Raw genomic sequence first — 17886 nt, 5'->3', positions numbered from 1 at the left:
TCCTTCCCTACAATGCTTCCCACCTCACTCAAGAAGCAAGGAGCAACACTGATTAAAGGTGACTCAAATAACTAAACCATGTTGCACAGGCATATGTAAGCAAAATTTTTTAAACATCACCTTAGCTACAGGTAAATGAACCATACCACCACACAACACAGAACTATTATTCTTTCTAGTGACAGAATGGCATCACAAGTAAAAGGGAAACTCAGGAATAACAATGTTCCTGAACAAAGGTAAAATTAATGGAATGACTTATAATTTGCAAAAATAAATCTCAGCACAGAAGCACTCACTACTGCTTTCCCTTTTTTCTTTTGATTAGAAAGATTCTTCCTTGTCTATGTAACTAGTGAAGATATACAGAATTTCACATCCCAATGCACTAATTAATACACTGTGGCAGGAATTCTCTGCTAAAGAAGAAATGCAGAATTCTACCCTTCCAGTTACATTTTATCAGAATATGTGAATGCCTACATTTCTGTGTACTCACACGAATCAGGACTAAGAGCAAAGAGAACAGCTATCTTAAATCAGCTTATATTTGTTGCTTCAATTGCAACCAAAACTGAAACACAATTCTTTTGATAGTGTTTCTAGCCAGGAAGTAGCAGTGAAATATGAGTGGGATTCAATAATCCTTGTCGTTCATTTCTTTGCAAAAGAACATGCATTATTAATACATTAAATATTTGAATAGTTTCAGTTAATACTTTTTAAATACTTCCAAATAGTGTTATTTTATTAATCAGTCTAAGACATAGTCCTATATACTCTCATCATGTGCAGCTAAGACAAAAGATTTCTGAGTATGAAGTAAAAACACCTCTGTCCGAGTAAGGAAAATTATACCAAAGCACAAACTTAATTTCTCTTCACATTTGGTATGTCTACCAAACCCATCTTTTCAAGCCCCACTGAACAGTCACAATGTATTTTCCTTCACAGCAACTACAGGTAGCAGCACTTCCTTGTACATGAGAAGTGTAAGATGGTGCATCCTTTTGAGTACTGAAGTCAAAGACAAGCTAATATTTCAGAAAAATTAGACTCACCTAACTACCCAAAATGCAGGGCAAGTGGGGAAAACACATTTGCTCAATAGCTGTTTTTTATAAGCTGCATCCTGTGGTGTGTTTTATATGCTTTTATTACTTACATAATTCCAGTTTCAGAAAACAAATATATTGTTTTTATAACTTCCCGTTTTCATGGAATCATAAAAAGAATTTGAGTTTATAAAAGATGGTAAAGATGTTTTCTTATTTTGGTCTCCTCACATTAATACAACCTCCTGGTTTTACTGCAGAAAATATATAGATTATTTTTCTCCTCAACTGAAAGATCAGATACATCTTACTGAAATGAACCATTTGTTAAAAGCATTTTACTTTAGCAATCTCCCTAAGTCAGGAAAACAAAAGTTAGTCCTTACACAGCTTTTATACACTTCTTCCCCTCAAGAAATTTGAATAGAAAAGGCCCTCTTGCCACATTTTTACAGAATCATTCCTAGAAGTTTTAATGCAAATTAGTTGCTTCAGGAATGTAAAAAGTAAATACAAAGACCACATCACTGACTGATCTAATTATTCAAGTGTTGTCTAGTAATGGGATCAGTTGTTCCCACTGACACAGCTAAAAATTCTGCTGCCCAGACTAGAGTCCAAACTGGTATTTCATTTTCCCTTGTGCTTAGAACATGCAAGATGAATATACACACATGTGCAGGTAAAAAGAAAATGGAACAGTTACATAAATCAAATCATCCAAATAAATAATAAGTCAAGTAAATAATTCCCTGTACTGGTATAGATACTGCTTTACAACTAGGTAACTTGGAGAATTTTCTTCTTTGTGTTTCATATTTGACAATTGTTTTATGTTAAGAGTCATATTCTGACTTTGATGAAAATTGAAAACAAATTTGTTGAAATTAATTAGTATACTAAACAGTGCCACAAACCCAGTATTCTAAGGACCAAATATAAATATTCATCTTTTATTGCAGCATGTTACAGCTAGAAAAATGATGATGACAAATCCTTGAGTCTTAGTGCCGTGTTTATCATCGAAGTGTCTCCTGATAAGAGCTCCAACAGACGGGTGGACTTCCCCACTGTGGTGCAAGCTCCCACCCCACTGCCCAACAAATACTTCTCCAAAAACTCCCGGGCTTGCAACAGAGCCACCACAACACAGCACATGTCTGAACAGCCCGGTCCCCGGAGCACGGCACGTCCAGGTCACCGTGCCAGAGTGAAACGCCGTGCCTGACACACAGCACATGTTCCTTCTTGCCAACTGTGCTACACGAGCTAGTCAGACAGCTGGATAAAGGAACCCCACAACACTGAGGTTTCCTCTGTGTTGCTTTAGTCCTCTCCTTCTCTGCTGGTTTTTTTTCTGTCACCTCCTCGTTTTGAAGCTGTTTTCCCATAACTTTTCTCTCCTTGCTGTAATTCAATTCTCATTTCTTCCAGCATGGGTCCTCTGTATACTTTCCTGTGGAATCTGTTAACCTGATCATCAATTAATGTTTAAGTCTTATAATCTGTGCTTCAGAGGAGACAGTGCAATTAGAAGGAACACGATGAGTACATCACAGCCATTGCTGGCCGGCTGCAGACTCTGGCAAACATCAATTTACATTAAGTGCAGATTTCACAATCAGGTTTGAAACCCTACTGTAAACAAACAATTCCTGAAGCAGTAAGAAAGCCCATAAATGCACACCTCTTTCACAGTAAGCTAGAAAATTTTCCTGCAGCTGGGAGTGTTTATAAAGCCTCTCTGCTACGACACTCAAGGTAGGTGCACTTCAACCTTCCCTCAGCTGGGCACTTCCAGGGTCTGATGCCTTTTCCCACACATGCTTGTTTCAACTCTAGCACCTCTGAAACATCTTCACCCTAGTGAAATGTGACTGAAAGGGACAAAAGGGTGCTCCTGACAGTGCCCCTCGAGAGGAGGCAGGCAGGAAAAGGACAATAGCCAGCCATTCAGAGTGACTCTGCACGTCTTAATCCTCTCAAAAACACAACAAAAATTTGGATTGTAAGACAAGCAGAGGTTCTCACGCAGAACACACTGTTACATCACACAATCAACATCTAACCACCAACTGTGTATTCCATGTCAGGGCTGGGGGGCTGAAACAATCACTGAAGATATTCAGTGACAGACCTGCATGCAAGATGCTGAGATGGCAGACGGAGAAGGGAATGCAGAGACAAACACCCAAAACACGAAGATTTTGATGTCTAGTGCTACAGCTTCTAGATTAGCATAGTTTTAAAATATTATCACACTTCTTCGGGTTGTGTCAACATCATCAGCCACTTTTTACAAGAAACACTGAAAACAAGTACTACTGCCATTACAACTCCCTTGTGCATGTCTGAGACTGACATCTTGGAGGCTTTTCGTAGCTTTTAAGCTACAAATGTAATTTCCATCTTCCCTCTGCTTCAGCTACTCAAAGACTTGATGCCTTTTAACTGCTAGCAAGTGTTTCCTGGATTCTAGACAACAGAAGCAGAAGTCAGAAGTCCTAGATGCAATCTGTGAGTATAACATGGGGCACATCTTCACTGCAGTTAGCCTAGGTTACTTTATCTCTCCTCAACCATGCATAAAAATCCCATACAGTTCAGTCACGTAAGGCTTTGACTGCAGTTTTAGTCATGGATGAGGGTAAAGACCAAGTTCTACTTTTACTGCAAAGACTTTAAAAATCATTTTAAAAGCAGACCACACAATTTTAACCTCATCCAGCCACAACAAGAACAGTGGCTAAAGCACTCAAGGTAAAGGTATTTTCAGAGCTTTTCCACAATCTCCAGCCTTGTAATTAAGACTTACTACAGCACAAGGAAGCATGTGAATGGTGATATACAGCAAAGAATTTTAAGGAAGCTGAAAGGCAATACAACACTAGGACACATTACTGCAGAAAGAGCCCTGTTAACATTGGCATGAACACTGAGGTGTTTGACCAATGAACTAACGCAGCATATACAAAGGAACCAACCAACACAAACAGGATGCTCATCCCCAAAAGGTACCAGAGATAAACTAAACATACAGGTTATCACTCTTCACACAACATGCCCATACTATAAAACATAACATACTGCTTCATAATATTCAGGGCTTGAACAGCAGGGGTAAGACACATAAAATATAAATGTGCCAGCAGAAGCAAAACTTGAATTTGGATTAAAAAAAAGAAGTCATGTAATACAGAACTGCAATGGAAGAGTTTCTTCAATATAGTTCTAGACTGCTCTGTTACAGATTTAACTGTACACACATGCTAGGTTTGTGTAGGCACAAACTGTCTCTTGACAAAAATTGCCTGTTAGTGGTGTTGTACTAACAAGAACTTTTTTCTTCACAAGAAGTCACAGAACAGTCTGAGAGTTCTTGTAAGAGGCATGGGAAAAGGCAAGAAAAACTTGTAAGAATTCTTAGGTAGTTGTCTGGCACTTTATCAAAGTGTGTTGACACAAAGAAGCATTGCCAGAAAAAAAATAGCATTACTCAGCAATTATAATCCTCTTCCATTTTGCAAAACATATGCTGAAACATAAGTATTTGACTCTTGTTAAAGATTTGGCTCGCCTCAACCACACAGTTCTGAACAACAGCACAGCAAATACCACGTGCTCCTTCACACTATCTTTACAGATATACTTTTAAGCACAATCTTATATTAACTGCTGAAAGGCTTTTACAGCTGGAATCCTATGCTAGGTGTCCCATATCACAGTACTATTAAAACTTATGGATTAGAAAGGCCCAACAAAAATCTTATGCCTGGAGTTCATCCACCTCAGTGCACATGACAGTGATTGGACAAATAGTATTTAATTGCCATCAGAATTTCAGCTTTATGGATACAGACACTTTAGTCACTAACAAGAAGATTTTTTGTTGAAAATTTTATTTCAGGATTGACCTAAATCTCAGTGACACAACATCATTTCTAATAAACATTAGACACACAGAATAATCTTAAACTATCTGCTTGTGCAGTCCAGACCTATGCTTTGTACGCAGTCCAGAAGCAGAGCAGTGAGGTCTCACACTTGACCCAAATCAAGAGGCCAGCACTGAATTTATGCTGACACAAAGGCCAGCGGCCAGCTCTGGGTGAAAAGATGTCAGCTAGAATTGCAATAAAAGATCACCCCAGCTCAGGGGACAATCACACTGATTCCTCAGCAACCCAAAACCTGCCTTCAGAGAATGGACACTCCTGAAGCACATGGTACATGTCCCACCAATCTGGCCACATCAAGATGTCAGTATGACGCCTGATAAATATACAGCTGATAAATTCAAGAAGTCAGACTCTTCCAATTCCAAACTAAAATATGTCACCTCCCATGTCAAAAAAACCATTATTCCAGTGACTAAACACCACCTGAGCAATCCCATCCTATGGGCTTACAGATATTCACTCAAAATTCTCACAGGCCACCTCCAGAAGATCTGTTTGAGACATTCAAGCCTCTTTGCAGCACGATTTATGAAAACCATAAATCAGTTTCCAATAATATGAAACGTAAGCATTTCCCACTGTTTGATGAGACATAATAATGGCAGTTCAGCAAATTAACAGAGTAGATGACAGAGCGCGTTTTTCCCCTTTTTCATCTCTTCCCTTCCCCCGTGGAAACACATTTGGTAACAAGAACTTTCACACGGCAATGGAATAGACAGAAGAGAGCACAAATGTACGAACTTCTGCTATGAACCATCAGCACATCTCTTCCATAACAACCAGTAACTTCTACTGACTAAGGGATATTTCCTTCCTTAAATTCATCACTCCTCCATCAGCACATTACTGAGCTCCCCACCCCTCTTTAAAACAACCCAAGACAGCTTTATCACATCTGTGCTCCTGCTTATGGCTCTAATTCACCACGGGAGCGAGCAATGCGAAAGCGATCACGGGGAGAAGCCTCCTGTCGGGACCTGGATCGATGCACACCAGTGGGACCACGGGATGCCCGCACGTGTCTGGGGAACCCGGGGAGCACCCGGGCTTGGATGGGCCACTCCAGCCCCACTCGGGAGCGCAGGGACGCTACGGAGTGTGCCGGGAGAAGGCGGGCGCTTCCAGCAGCCCGCCCGTCACCACCGCGGCTGCAGCAGGCAGCCCGGGCCGGAGGCGATGCCCGGAGCGCTGCCCCCGCTCTCGGCACACTTTGGGGAAGGCTGCGCTCCGTCCCCCCGCGCTCCAGCCCCGTCCGCAGCCGGGACCCGGCTCATCCCGCTCGGCGCCCGCATCCCGGCTGAGTCTGCCAAAGCCGATTAGCCCCGCTCCGCTCCCGACCGCCTCCCACGGCCGCGCTGCCGCCCCCGCAGCCCGCCCAGCGCCGGCCCTCGCTCACCATGGTACAGATGGAGGCGATTTTGGAGACTGTCATTAGGATTTCCATCCGCCCAGCGCCATCTTCCGCCCAATCACAGCGCCGAGCCGAGCGGAGCCGGGCCGGGCGGGAGCAGGAGGCAGGGAAGGAAGGCAGTGGGGGAAAGCAGGGAAGGCAGTGGGGGAAAGCAGGGAAGGCAGGCGGCGGGGGCAGCCCCCGCCCCGCCGGCGCGGGGCCCCGGCCGGGCGCGCCGCTCGCTCCGCCGCCGCACAGCCCCGCTGCCGCCGCCGCCGCGCCCGCCGGCTCCCAGCGATCCCGCCCGGCGCGGCCCCGCCTCCCGCCGGGTCACAGCCCCGCTCCCCGCCCTCCGCCCCGCCCGCCAGGGCCGGCACGGCGCGGCACGGCGCGGCACGGCGCCGCGGGAAGCGCAGAGCGGACCGACGGGCTCGTCCGTGGCACCAGAGTTTGTACAGAGTACCGAATCGGCAGGGTTGGAAGACATCCCTAAGATCTTCAGTGCAAGCGTCCACCCAGCACTGTGATCCCTGAACCACATCACCCAACGCCCGAGCGAGACGCCTCTTAAAACACCTCCAGGGACAGCGACTCCACCACCCCCCTGGGCAACCTATTCCGATATAGAATCACAGGATGGGTCAGGCTGGAAGGGACCACAGTGCGCCAGCCTCAGACATGTGGGAAAATAAAGCTGATGTGCAGAGTAGTCATACCCGGTAATTGAGGGACCTACTTGAGAAAGGGCTTAACCATATTGTTTGTCTGCAGATTGTAAGAAGAAATCTGGATGCCTTGTTCAAGAGTTGATACCTGCACTGAAGAAGCACAAAGCCAGCCAAGATATCTGCCACCATGTCTTTTTTCACACATAGGAAAAATCTTGTAGATCAAGATGAATTATTATTACGAACAATGTCAATGCACACAAGGTCTTGATCATAAATACATCTATTCACTGTAAAGTGTTTTAATATCTACAACATTAAATCATTTGCAATTTCTATGATCTTCAGAAGTAAATGTTCTTTAGCAACTAAGTTAATGGAATAGTAAATTTTCCTTCAGCTGAAACATAAAGGATATGATTTTAGAAAGTATTATAAATGAACTCCAGTGCAACCTGAAATATCCTGAAAATGGTTTTATATCACATAAAACCATTTTATAAGATACCTGTCATCTCAAATTGTATATTTCAAAAGTATGGTAGCTGAGAAAATGAACACCTCTTGGATGAATACATTCTGAAACTGTTGCCACAGAAACCATGGGGGAGGACAGCATCAGGGGAATGAGAAAGAATAGAAACAAAAGTAGTGGATTGGCCATTTTTGAGCAAAAAAAGCAAGAATGGGTATTTAGCAGGATAGACCTGTCAAACCTTCAGATATCCAGCAGTTCATCTACTGAAATACATTTGCTGCCAGAAACATCTCCAAAACAATTCCTTACAGTATTAGTCAGATCCACCACAACAGATATTCCTCTGCCATCCAGAGCAGACCAAATTTCAAAACATGACATGAAAAAAATAAGGCAGTGTGTTGTCTCCCTGAAGCAGAAAAGCACAAAAAGCAATTGCACTGTTGCAGAAGCTGATACCGTTATCTGGGAGATAATTCAGTTTGGAACCAATTATGTAGCATCAAGTGGAACCGTTCAGGCCAGAGAATACTGCAGGAAATTTTGAAAGGCACTCAACTGGAAAATCAGAGATTGCCTAGAAGTTTCTTCCTTCCCATACATTAGAGAAAGAAGGTAAAGTATACTTGTTGTGAAGTTCTCTTTCTGTCTCTAGTTCCAAAGCAAAAATTCGGTTATTTTGGAGTTATTTCAGTTATTATTGGCTTACATTTCAAAAAGTGTGGAGAATGTATGGCTGTGCTGGCCTGTATCTGGCAGGTATGGATAATCGTGGTCGGAGACTAAGAGCAGCTGGGAAGATGCTAAATTAGTAACATACAGAGAGACTCATTTTGTTCTGTGTAAACTGAGTTGCTGTGTTATAAGCAAACTGAACTCACACCACATAGAATGAGGGGAAGTACAGAAACACTTTCTGCACAATCAACCATTAAACTAGAGTAAAATATGAGGAAATGAGGAATAGAATTGAAAATCATCCCGTAGTTGTCATCATCAAGCCCTTTGGGGCAACTGGAATTATTCAAAACCAAAGTCCATTTGGTGAACTAAGGAAAAATAGGGTTGGTAGACCAGGACTGTGCATGTGTTTGTGTATACTTGAGGCTACAGAGTTTTGAAAACAGAATGCCTGTAATTCATATAGATCAGCACGGTGACTGACCTGGTCTGAGAAAAGATATCAGTCACGTCCTGTATCACTGCCTGACAAAAGGCAACCAGAACATCTTTGCCAACTGGCCAGCCAATCTGCTGAGGGGAACTGTAATAACAAAGAAGGAAGTTTCTTGATCACAAACCATGGATTTGGGAATAATTTTAGCCTGTCTGATATCTGCTGCAAGTATAACACATTAGGATGCAAGCAATCAGGGAGATTGCTGGAAGGCATCAAGGATAACTTCTTAATTGAGCCACCCAGGAGTGTTTTGCAGCTGGATTTGCTCTTCACTACCAAGGAGGAACTGGGGATGTAGTAATCAATCCCTTGGTTATCAAAGCCTGGGCTGTAGTGATTGAGGAGTTCAGTACATGATCCTGTGCAGGCCGAGGAAGGAGAGGAGGAGATTATCAACCCTGGATTTAGAGGATCAGGCAGGTTTATTCAGGAAACTGGTAGATGAACTATGCCATGAACAGCGGCACTGAAGGGTAAAGTTACTAAGGAAAGCTGGCAGGAGAGTGCTGGGATCCTAACAGCAGGAAAAACAAATAAAGGCATTCATGTTTTCAGCACTGAGAAAGCAAAATTGATATGCTGTCAAGATAGAAGGAGTAGCTAAATGAGAAATTCAATTTTTTCTGGGATTATCGTAAGATCTGCATTGTTTGGTAAATTCATCCCATTCAGGTGCATTATATTTTGATATATACTCAAGTAGAGTCACTTAAAAATACAGTGAGCAGGTCACATCTGCAGAGATGAGGGGCTTTGTTGCGCAGAGCAGTGACTAAAAAGAAATTTAGAGTGGCCATGGGCCAGTCTAATGCTATGGCATAAGCAAATAAGTGAATTCTTGCCTATATAACAAGGGAACCAGGGATGTGGCAATAAGGAACAGACATTATTTTCCCTTCAGATATGGCATTGAACAGATTTTTGTGGTAACACTGCACTAGCCTCTGGTGTCCTTGCTGTCAAAAGAGTGCTGAGAAATTATTTGAGACAGGAGAAAATTCTTTGTATGGAGAGACTTAAAGAGCACAATCTGCTTGCCTTTTCAAAAAGACTGGAAGGTATCTACAGTGATCTTTAATCTTGCACAGTGAGAGGCATAACATGAAAAATACCTATAAGCTGAAATGAAACAAGTTTTAATTATAAATGGCACACATTTTTTAACAGTGTGAGACATTAATGGTCAGAATATGCTGCCAAGAGAAATGGCACCTACACTATCTCCTAAAGGCTTCACTAAAGAATGGATTCTTTTCTTACAGAGGTACATCAGTTGAACAGATATAATTATTTCCCTGCCCTGAAAATCTTTAAGAGCATGAAGTTGTGGTTATTGCATAGCATTTGTATTACCACAACATCTAAGAATACAAGTCAGAGGCCACAGCACTTTGCCTTCTCAGTCAATATGTGAGACACTAAGAGAGAACCCCATTCTGTCTTCTGAAGAATTTACACTGCGAGTGTACAGAGACACTGAGGAGTAAAGAAAAAATGTAACAAGGGTAAACTGCTGCTGCTTAACCTGTGCCTCTCCTTGTTTCATAATCTTGTGGTTTGGCAAGCACCCAGCTTACTCTAGGGTGTGTGGGTTGGCTTCAGAAAGTGAAGAGTAGGCATGGTACAGGTGTGTTTGTGCCTGTACCATCCATCTGTGACTATACATGGTTCTGCTGAATGTGGGGCCCATCAGGTTTTCATTAATGTTGCTTGACAACAGAATTGGTCCCACAAGTCTATTTACCCCTCTGCTAGCCAGTCAAACCAAACCACAAGCTGGTCTGACTATTGGTGCACTGCCTGCATGCATTCATACCACACCTGCTGTTGGACTAGTGTGCACAGTGCTCCCTGCAAGAGCATACTGCAATAGGGTATTTCAGGTTGGACAGGGCCTCTGGAGGTCCTCAGTCCAAGCTTCAGCTCTAGCACAGTCAGATCTGAGGCCAGAACAGGTTGCTTTGTGTATATGGCAGTTAGGGACATGGGCTAGTGTGGACTTTGAAATGCTGGGTAAATGCTTGGATTTGATTTTAATTGTCTTTTTCCAACCTAAATGGCTCTATGATTCTGTATACCTCCACTTGTTCTGGAAACTCTTAACTTTGGATCCAGATGTAATAGTGGGGGTGATTTTGTCCTTGCAAAAAAGCCATCTGAATTCACCATATGTATTTTTATTGACACATATCCCAGCAAAGGTCATCCACCATTCTCATGATAGATTAACCAGCCTTGCTATGGAAATGCATCTTGCTTTGTAGACAATGGGTGTTCCAGGATTTGGGCTACGAGGCAGTAGAGAGTAAGACATAAAGGAAATTTTCCCCAACTCATATCTCATAATTCCAGGAAAACCTGGTGCTGCATAAATTATACAGCACTGGATCTTAATGCATTATGAAAATTGAAATTGGATCCCTCTGGGGAACTGAAGAGACAACAGGAAATATATTTTCAAAATAATGTTATCAAACCATCTCGTACTGACTGACAGTGAAACATCTGTATTGGTACATTATTTTTGTAAATTACATTGAAGGTATGTTTTCAGAAAATACAACTATTTTCATAACAGTTGTACAGGCTCTCTGGCAGCCACAACAGGGGTGGTGGTAAATTACCTGGATATGGGGGGATCAGAGCAAGTAGTTAAACAAGTGATGCATTTTTATTCATGGGTTCAAAAGCATGTGTTTTCTTAGTTGTAATCATAAGCAAGATATGAGCAAGTTATTATTATAGGAAAGTATATAAAATGTACAAATTATGATGTATAATTGTACAATAGATAAATATTTTTTATTTATTAGTGTTTTTTATCAGTAGATCTCATAATATTTTACAAAGAGTTGTGAAAATAATCATTATTAGACCAAATCTGCTAAGAAAATAGACTAGGCAAGAGTTCTCAGACACGGTAAAATTTGCTCATGATGATTTTTTTTCCCTTACATTCATTTTAGAAGATCAAAGATTTCCTCAGTAAAGGTGTTGAATTCTCTTGGGTTTTTTGTTGGTTTTTGGTTTTGATGGGTTTTGTTTGTTTTATTTTTTTGTTTTTAAGCAGAGGTTAATATTTGTTTCTTGCTGAGTTCACAGACGGAGATATTTTCATACTTTGCTTTTCACAGCTCAGCTGATACTGGGCATCTTGCCAAATATGTATAGCTGGCAAACAATTAATCTGCTATACAAAGGATAACCAGCATCTGAGAAGCTAAAAGGGAAAATAAAACATGCTATGCTACTAAACTGAATAAAAATTTCTACAAATATAAAATATACATCAGTTAAGAGAGATTTCCAATGGACTGTAAAATGTAAGAATTTAGTTATGTTGAAAATAACAGTAGATTTCTAAACTGTTATCACAGTTTGAGTCTTTAGACTTCTAAAAAAAGATGGAATTCTAACTGGAAAAAAAGTTACAATTTGTAGAAAAAGAGTCCATTTATAAAATGGTAACTCTTTTGAACGATGTTATTGTATTCTGCAAGAGAAGTGTGCACAGCTTGGGTCTCGGTGATCTCGATATAAAAGGATGTGGGCTACGCACAAAAATAATAACTGTGTGCTTTTTTACACTGTTCTGAACATAATCTTTTGAATAAATAGGGCCACAAGTATGTTTAAAAAGAAGGGGGGGGGTGTTAATAGTGTAATGAAATGCTTTCGAAATGGAAACTTTTTAAAAATTAATGGCTTTGATCCTTGATCCAGGCACACGAGATGCCACTGTTTCAGTAACTCCAGTTTCTCCTTAGCCTGAAACTTCAGGAGTCAGTGACAGTGTCTAACGCTAACTTGGAAAATCCATTATTAGAGGTAAGGAGTGCAAGATGCCTCCTCAGTCTCTGTGTTCCCTACCAGGATACCAAGCAACGCTTCCCATTGCAGTCAGCAAGGTTTTATTTTTGTGATCCGCGCAGCAGTTTCCCAAAAGCAAGATTAGTTGTCATGGAATAACAACAGTGACGCACCATCTGACAACAGGCAGCCTCCAGGTGAAGAGTTTGTGTGTTACAGTCTCCCCCACTAATCAGTTCTCCGCAGTACCAGGATACAAGGGAGGCTAAGGAGGAATATGTAAACCAGCATGAAGTATATGCAGTAGGAAATAATATCCAATAAGAGGTAGAAAAACATATTGGAAACGGCTTTGTGGTGATAATAAATTTGTTAAAGAGCACTTACTGTTAGCCCGTGTCTTTCATGACACAAACGGATGGTGAATTACTTTTGTTTTAACTGAAACATGTGTCACAGCAATATTTTGTGTTTCCGCTGATCTAAAGCTATTGTTCAAGTCCTTGTTGCAATCAGTTCTCAAACAATGCTCTCTTTGTCAGCAGTACAGAAGTAGAATAATTTTGATTTCTTCTCTTGCAAGATTGATACCCTGGAGAACCCACAGTTCCCCTCTGTACTTGCAGATGGTCAGTTAAATAGTCCCATCTGGTTATATTTTTATTTTTTTTTCTGGTTATACTTTTTTTTTTCTAAAAACAAAGCTAAATAAAACCCCATAAACAAACAGAAAAGGGAAAAAAACAAACAATGAAAAAATCCAAACCCACCAATCAACTGCAAGTTATCGAAAGAGCAGCAGAACTAATAAAGCTCCATTTCCTGCAGTTTGTGCCCTGTGTCTTTGTACTGCAGTAATGCAAGCATCACCTCTTTGTCCTGTATGGTCTCATTTCCTCCTTCCATTTGCCCTGCAATTTCATTTCCTTTTCTCTCCCTGCAGCACTTATTGCCACATGCCCTGTGGGAATTTTTCCTTGTTTTGTCCCTTCACATGACTCTCTCCCTTGAATAAGTTGCAGCTACCTTGGAGCAGCCCATATGCTGATTAGCTCATATTACTTTTTGCATATTCCATGAAGGACTCCAAAGCATTTCACAAATACCAATTAACTGATCCTTAACAATAACCCTGCTCCATACATATGTCCTACTATTCCTATTACATAGATGGGAAAGTTGGTCTAGTTTATCCTCGATTGGTCAAAGTTTGGTCAGGTTTACCCTTTGCTAATTCTCTGTTTCACTTCTCCTTGACCGACCATTAATTTGTTCTTTTCTGGCTACAGTTTTTGTTTAGAGCAGCTATCGTTGTCTCACTGACAGGGGTTGTCAGAATGTAGCCAACTCTCATTATTTTAACACAAGCCTTGTGATATTTGATAGCTCCCTTGCAACCACAGTTCCTGGGATCAGGTGATGAGGATTACTTGAGAAATTCACCTTATTATAACAAGTTTATGGCTCAGTCAGCTAGAAAGCTGGAAAATGATGGCAGGACTGAAAATATTCAAAACTGGGCGAAAGTAAACACACATGTACTTTTTAAAAATACAACTGTTTTAAGGCATTTGTGCCTTGTGATGCAAGGACCCTGTCTCAGGTTCACCATTTAAGATACTGGTATGTGTACGACTGCAGAAGCTACAGACCATTTCCCACTTTGGAAAGGAGGCAAAAAGGAAATCACACAGTGAAGGCCAACATTTTCTGACCACAGATCCAAACTGCTAAAGCACCTAGGAAAGAATACTTAAGTGGAATTACAAACACATGCAAAGCACTCTTAATGCAGATAACAGTGTGCTTTTTACTGTTGTAGATTCTGGATGTGATCCTTCCTTCCTTTTCTTTCAAGAAGATACTATGGAAGCAGGATAGGAGTTTCTTTTGGCATCCAGATATTTAAATCTAAAGTCAAGACAATAATGTTTACGGAAAGATTGTTACAATGAGTTTGCAATAACTCTGGTTACTTCATGCATTATTAAAACCACCATTTTGTAGCACTATTAAAATCGTAAAGCGTCTACTTTGTCTTTAGGCATTTATACAGAAAAGCAAATTTAACCTGGCATAGCTGGAAGAGAAATTTAAATTTGTGCTTACTGGAGTTCAGCTAACACTAAGTAGAAAACATTTACTTACCTGAAATGAAAGTAGCAATATTTTATACAGCCCTTTCATTCCAGCAAGGTTCTTTGCCATTTCATAAGTAATTAAAAACAATTATGCTAATAGCTGTGATCAGAACAATTAATGAGAAATGCAAATGGCCACTTCAGATGCCAATTTGCTAATAGAATGCCACAGAGTATTTATAGACTAGAGAATGATTCCACCCACATTTTTACTTTGTGCTGTTATATCCATCAGACCTTTTTAAACTACAGCACCTTTATTTTGTTGATGATTGTGATCATCCTCAGTACACAGCAGAAAGTATCTCAGAAGTAATGAGTTCACAGTAAACAAGTTAACTGGGACTGTTGTGTATAAATTGGATCACTGATAATCAAGAGAGGTGTGTGGGAATGGGAGAAAAGGCACAGAGCCTGCTAAGTGTGTGGAGGCTTCAGGAAAATGGAGAATTTAGTTTGGTAAAATTAAAGTGTAAAGGAGATATTCTGTGCAAATAATTACAGAAAAAGGGCAAGCATTGTTCTTCCAGCTAGAAGTATGCATGAGATCAGACAAAAAGGAAGAGAAAATAGCACCCTAATCATTAAGCCAGTTCTTAAACTGTAACTCCCAAGAGGCTAGCAAAGGGCTCAAGGTTGGATTGTGAAAGATCGGATTTTTTAAAATATATTTGAATATTAATTCTACACTGATATTCCGTACATTATCAAAAGAAAATCCCCACAAAAATCCCCACCTTATGCAGATTTGCTACTGGCAGCAGCCGAGTTCCTCCATGACAAAGGAGTGGAATTTTCTGTAATTATCATCTGTATCAGTGTAGGAGTGGCTAATTACCTTTAGCCAAAACAAGTAAATGTACAGTGAAGCTGATGGTGACAATATAAGGAGCTGCTTGTTCCTGGGTAACTGGTTTGGACCCAGGAGAGGTTGCAGAGAGACAAAAATGTGGTAACACAAGAAGCTTGAGAAAACATTGAATGATGATACCCATTGAATAACTGAATAATGGACACATTGAATAATAAAACCAGTTGATTGAGAAGTTGCTCTGTTAGTAAGGAAAGAAAGGGACCTTAATTGCTTTTGAAATGATAAACCCGAAGTTTGATAAATGTCTTATAGTAATTGGTACCTGTAAGAAGATGGTCACAGTTACAAAATTGCTTCCTTGGTAGTTTCTGATGATTTCTCTATGGGTAGAATGCCATGTTACTCCAATAAGCAGTGCAATGATGGAATTTGTTCAGTATTTCTGATTTCATGCTGCAGTCTAGATAATGATGGAAAAAAGGCCATTTGTTTCACTCTGGTGTCAATCCTCCTGCATTGAGGAACACTTTGAATTGGCAACAAATTTGTAAGTACTGTAAGTGTAATGAAAATTTCCAACCATGTGTGACATGCTGAGTCCCATCATAATTCTTGGTCTATAGAGTTTTTGCCTTTTTATTTCTCTCAAAGGTTGTAATTTTTCCCATTCCTTTCTTCATGATATGCCTCACTGGCAATGCAGCTCAGTATATCCACCTGTACTGGCACTTCTGCAATTCCACAGTGAATCCTTTGAAGAAGTTCGTCTGCACTGTCATTTTTGGAAGGAGGTTGGTTGATTAGACACTAATCTGATTGATTTTAACTGCCAATCAAGCTTGCATTTACAGAAGGGGCTTTGTGGATAAAGAGAAGAACTAACTACAGAAATAAAAAGGTTGGTTGTTAGGGCTAGAATCATGTGGGAGCTGAAGAGACCACAAAAGAGGACAGAAGCATGACTCAGATGCCATATAACATGATCCTTTTGGAAAGAGTGAACAAGGGAATAACTGGGTCAGCTGAGGAGGTGACAGATTACTTTGGTCAGTAATTTTTCAATCAAAAGCATAGTACAGATGCTGCACTTCTGTGGATGGGGTAACCAATTAACGTCACAATCTTAATTTTCGATTTAGGATCTTGGTTTTGCAACGTTATCACAAAAGGAACTGCAGATTTTAATCCTATTTATTCTCTGTTATTTCTGTTAAAATTTTACTCCAGTCCTAATTAGCTATCTTTTTTCTCTTTTCATGTAATTAATGCATTTTGTGAGGCACAGGAAACCTACACTCCAGTGAAGGGGAATATTTTTCATTTTTCACATCAAAGCCCTTTAAAAACACTCTTTAATTTAAATTCTTTCCACACACCTGCTGAATTACCCAACACAAACGGAATGTCACACTCAGGATCTCTGTGTGTATCACTTGGTCTGCTAAGCAAAGGAGCAAGCCAGATCCCACTGTGCATTAAAATTTCAGTGAAGGATTCCTGGCAACCCCATGTGCAGAATCATCACAGCACATTTATTCTTTACAGAGAGCCATCATCCCCACAGATGCTGCAGAGAAATGTCAGAAGTAAATAGGGCTCTCCCAGAGAAGACACCAGGATCCTGACTGTGGGAGCTTGGGGACTGAAAATGGTTAGGGCTTGGCATGGTATTTTCCACTGTGAAAAAAACAAAGTGATGTTTATCTACTCTTCACTCCTCTGATTTCTAATGAGCCCCCCCTTTCAAGCCCTCCCAGCAACTTTTGAATTGGCTCCCACTGAAGCTGTTTTCCCTGCCTTGCTCAACCTCCACACCAGGCAAAGTGGGTGGGAAAGAGTTTACTATGGTGTAGAAAGATTTTTTGGAGTACGTCAGTGGGTGGAGCACCAGCCTGGGACCTTCCCGGTGTTTTGGATCTTTGTGTTAAGCTGTGGATTGCTACTTGTGTTCACCCGTCTTGAGTACCTGGTGTTTCTGGAGCAGAGCCAGATGTGGTGCTTGCCTACAGCCCAGGAGAAATTGGAGTGTGCATCCTACAACCTGCGGTTTGGTCAGGGAAAAGGAGCTCAGGCTGGGTGTTTGAGGGCAGGGCAGGGCAGTAAGGGGAGCACACGCAGTCTGCAATGCAGAGCTGCAGGTCTCCCCCACAGCTGCTTGGCTGCTAGCTCCAGCTTCCAGATCAGAACCCACCCCACAAACTGTGCACCTTTATCTGCTGCAGACAGCCATTATTAAGCAATCTTTTTGTGAGCAACATGTACATCAGGTCTCAGTTTTGGGAAACCATGCATCAAATGTTGGTAGATAGGATGGATTTCTGGATCAGACTCAGCATGCCTAGGGAGTGATTCAATGGAGACAAACTGTGAAACATGATTGTTTCTTTG

At 41.1% G+C, this 17886-nt stretch overlaps 1 protein-coding gene across 1 annotated transcript in view; it reads right to left on the bottom strand.

Moving 5' to 3' along the window:
* The window catches only part of USP12 (ubiquitin specific peptidase 12), a 32706-nt gene extending 26021 nt beyond the window's left edge, over window positions 1-6685 (bottom strand). Inside the window, exon 1 of the mRNA XM_064409149.1 lies at window positions 6414-6685. Coding sequence (XP_064265219.1) covers window positions 6414-6461 — 48 coding nt within the window. The 5' untranslated portion in view covers window positions 6462-6685. The remainder of the gene's footprint in view (window positions 1-6413) is intronic.
* Window positions 6686-17886: the final 11201 nt, after the last annotated feature.

Source organism: Passer domesticus, chromosome 2 (assembly GCF_036417665.1).
Source record: "Passer domesticus isolate bPasDom1 chromosome 2, bPasDom1.hap1, whole genome shotgun sequence".
Lineage (NCBI taxonomy): Eukaryota > Metazoa > Chordata > Aves > Passeriformes > Passeridae > Passer > Passer domesticus.
Note: the sequence above shows the minus strand (reverse complement) of the source record. Positions and strands in the feature narration are given on the sequence as shown.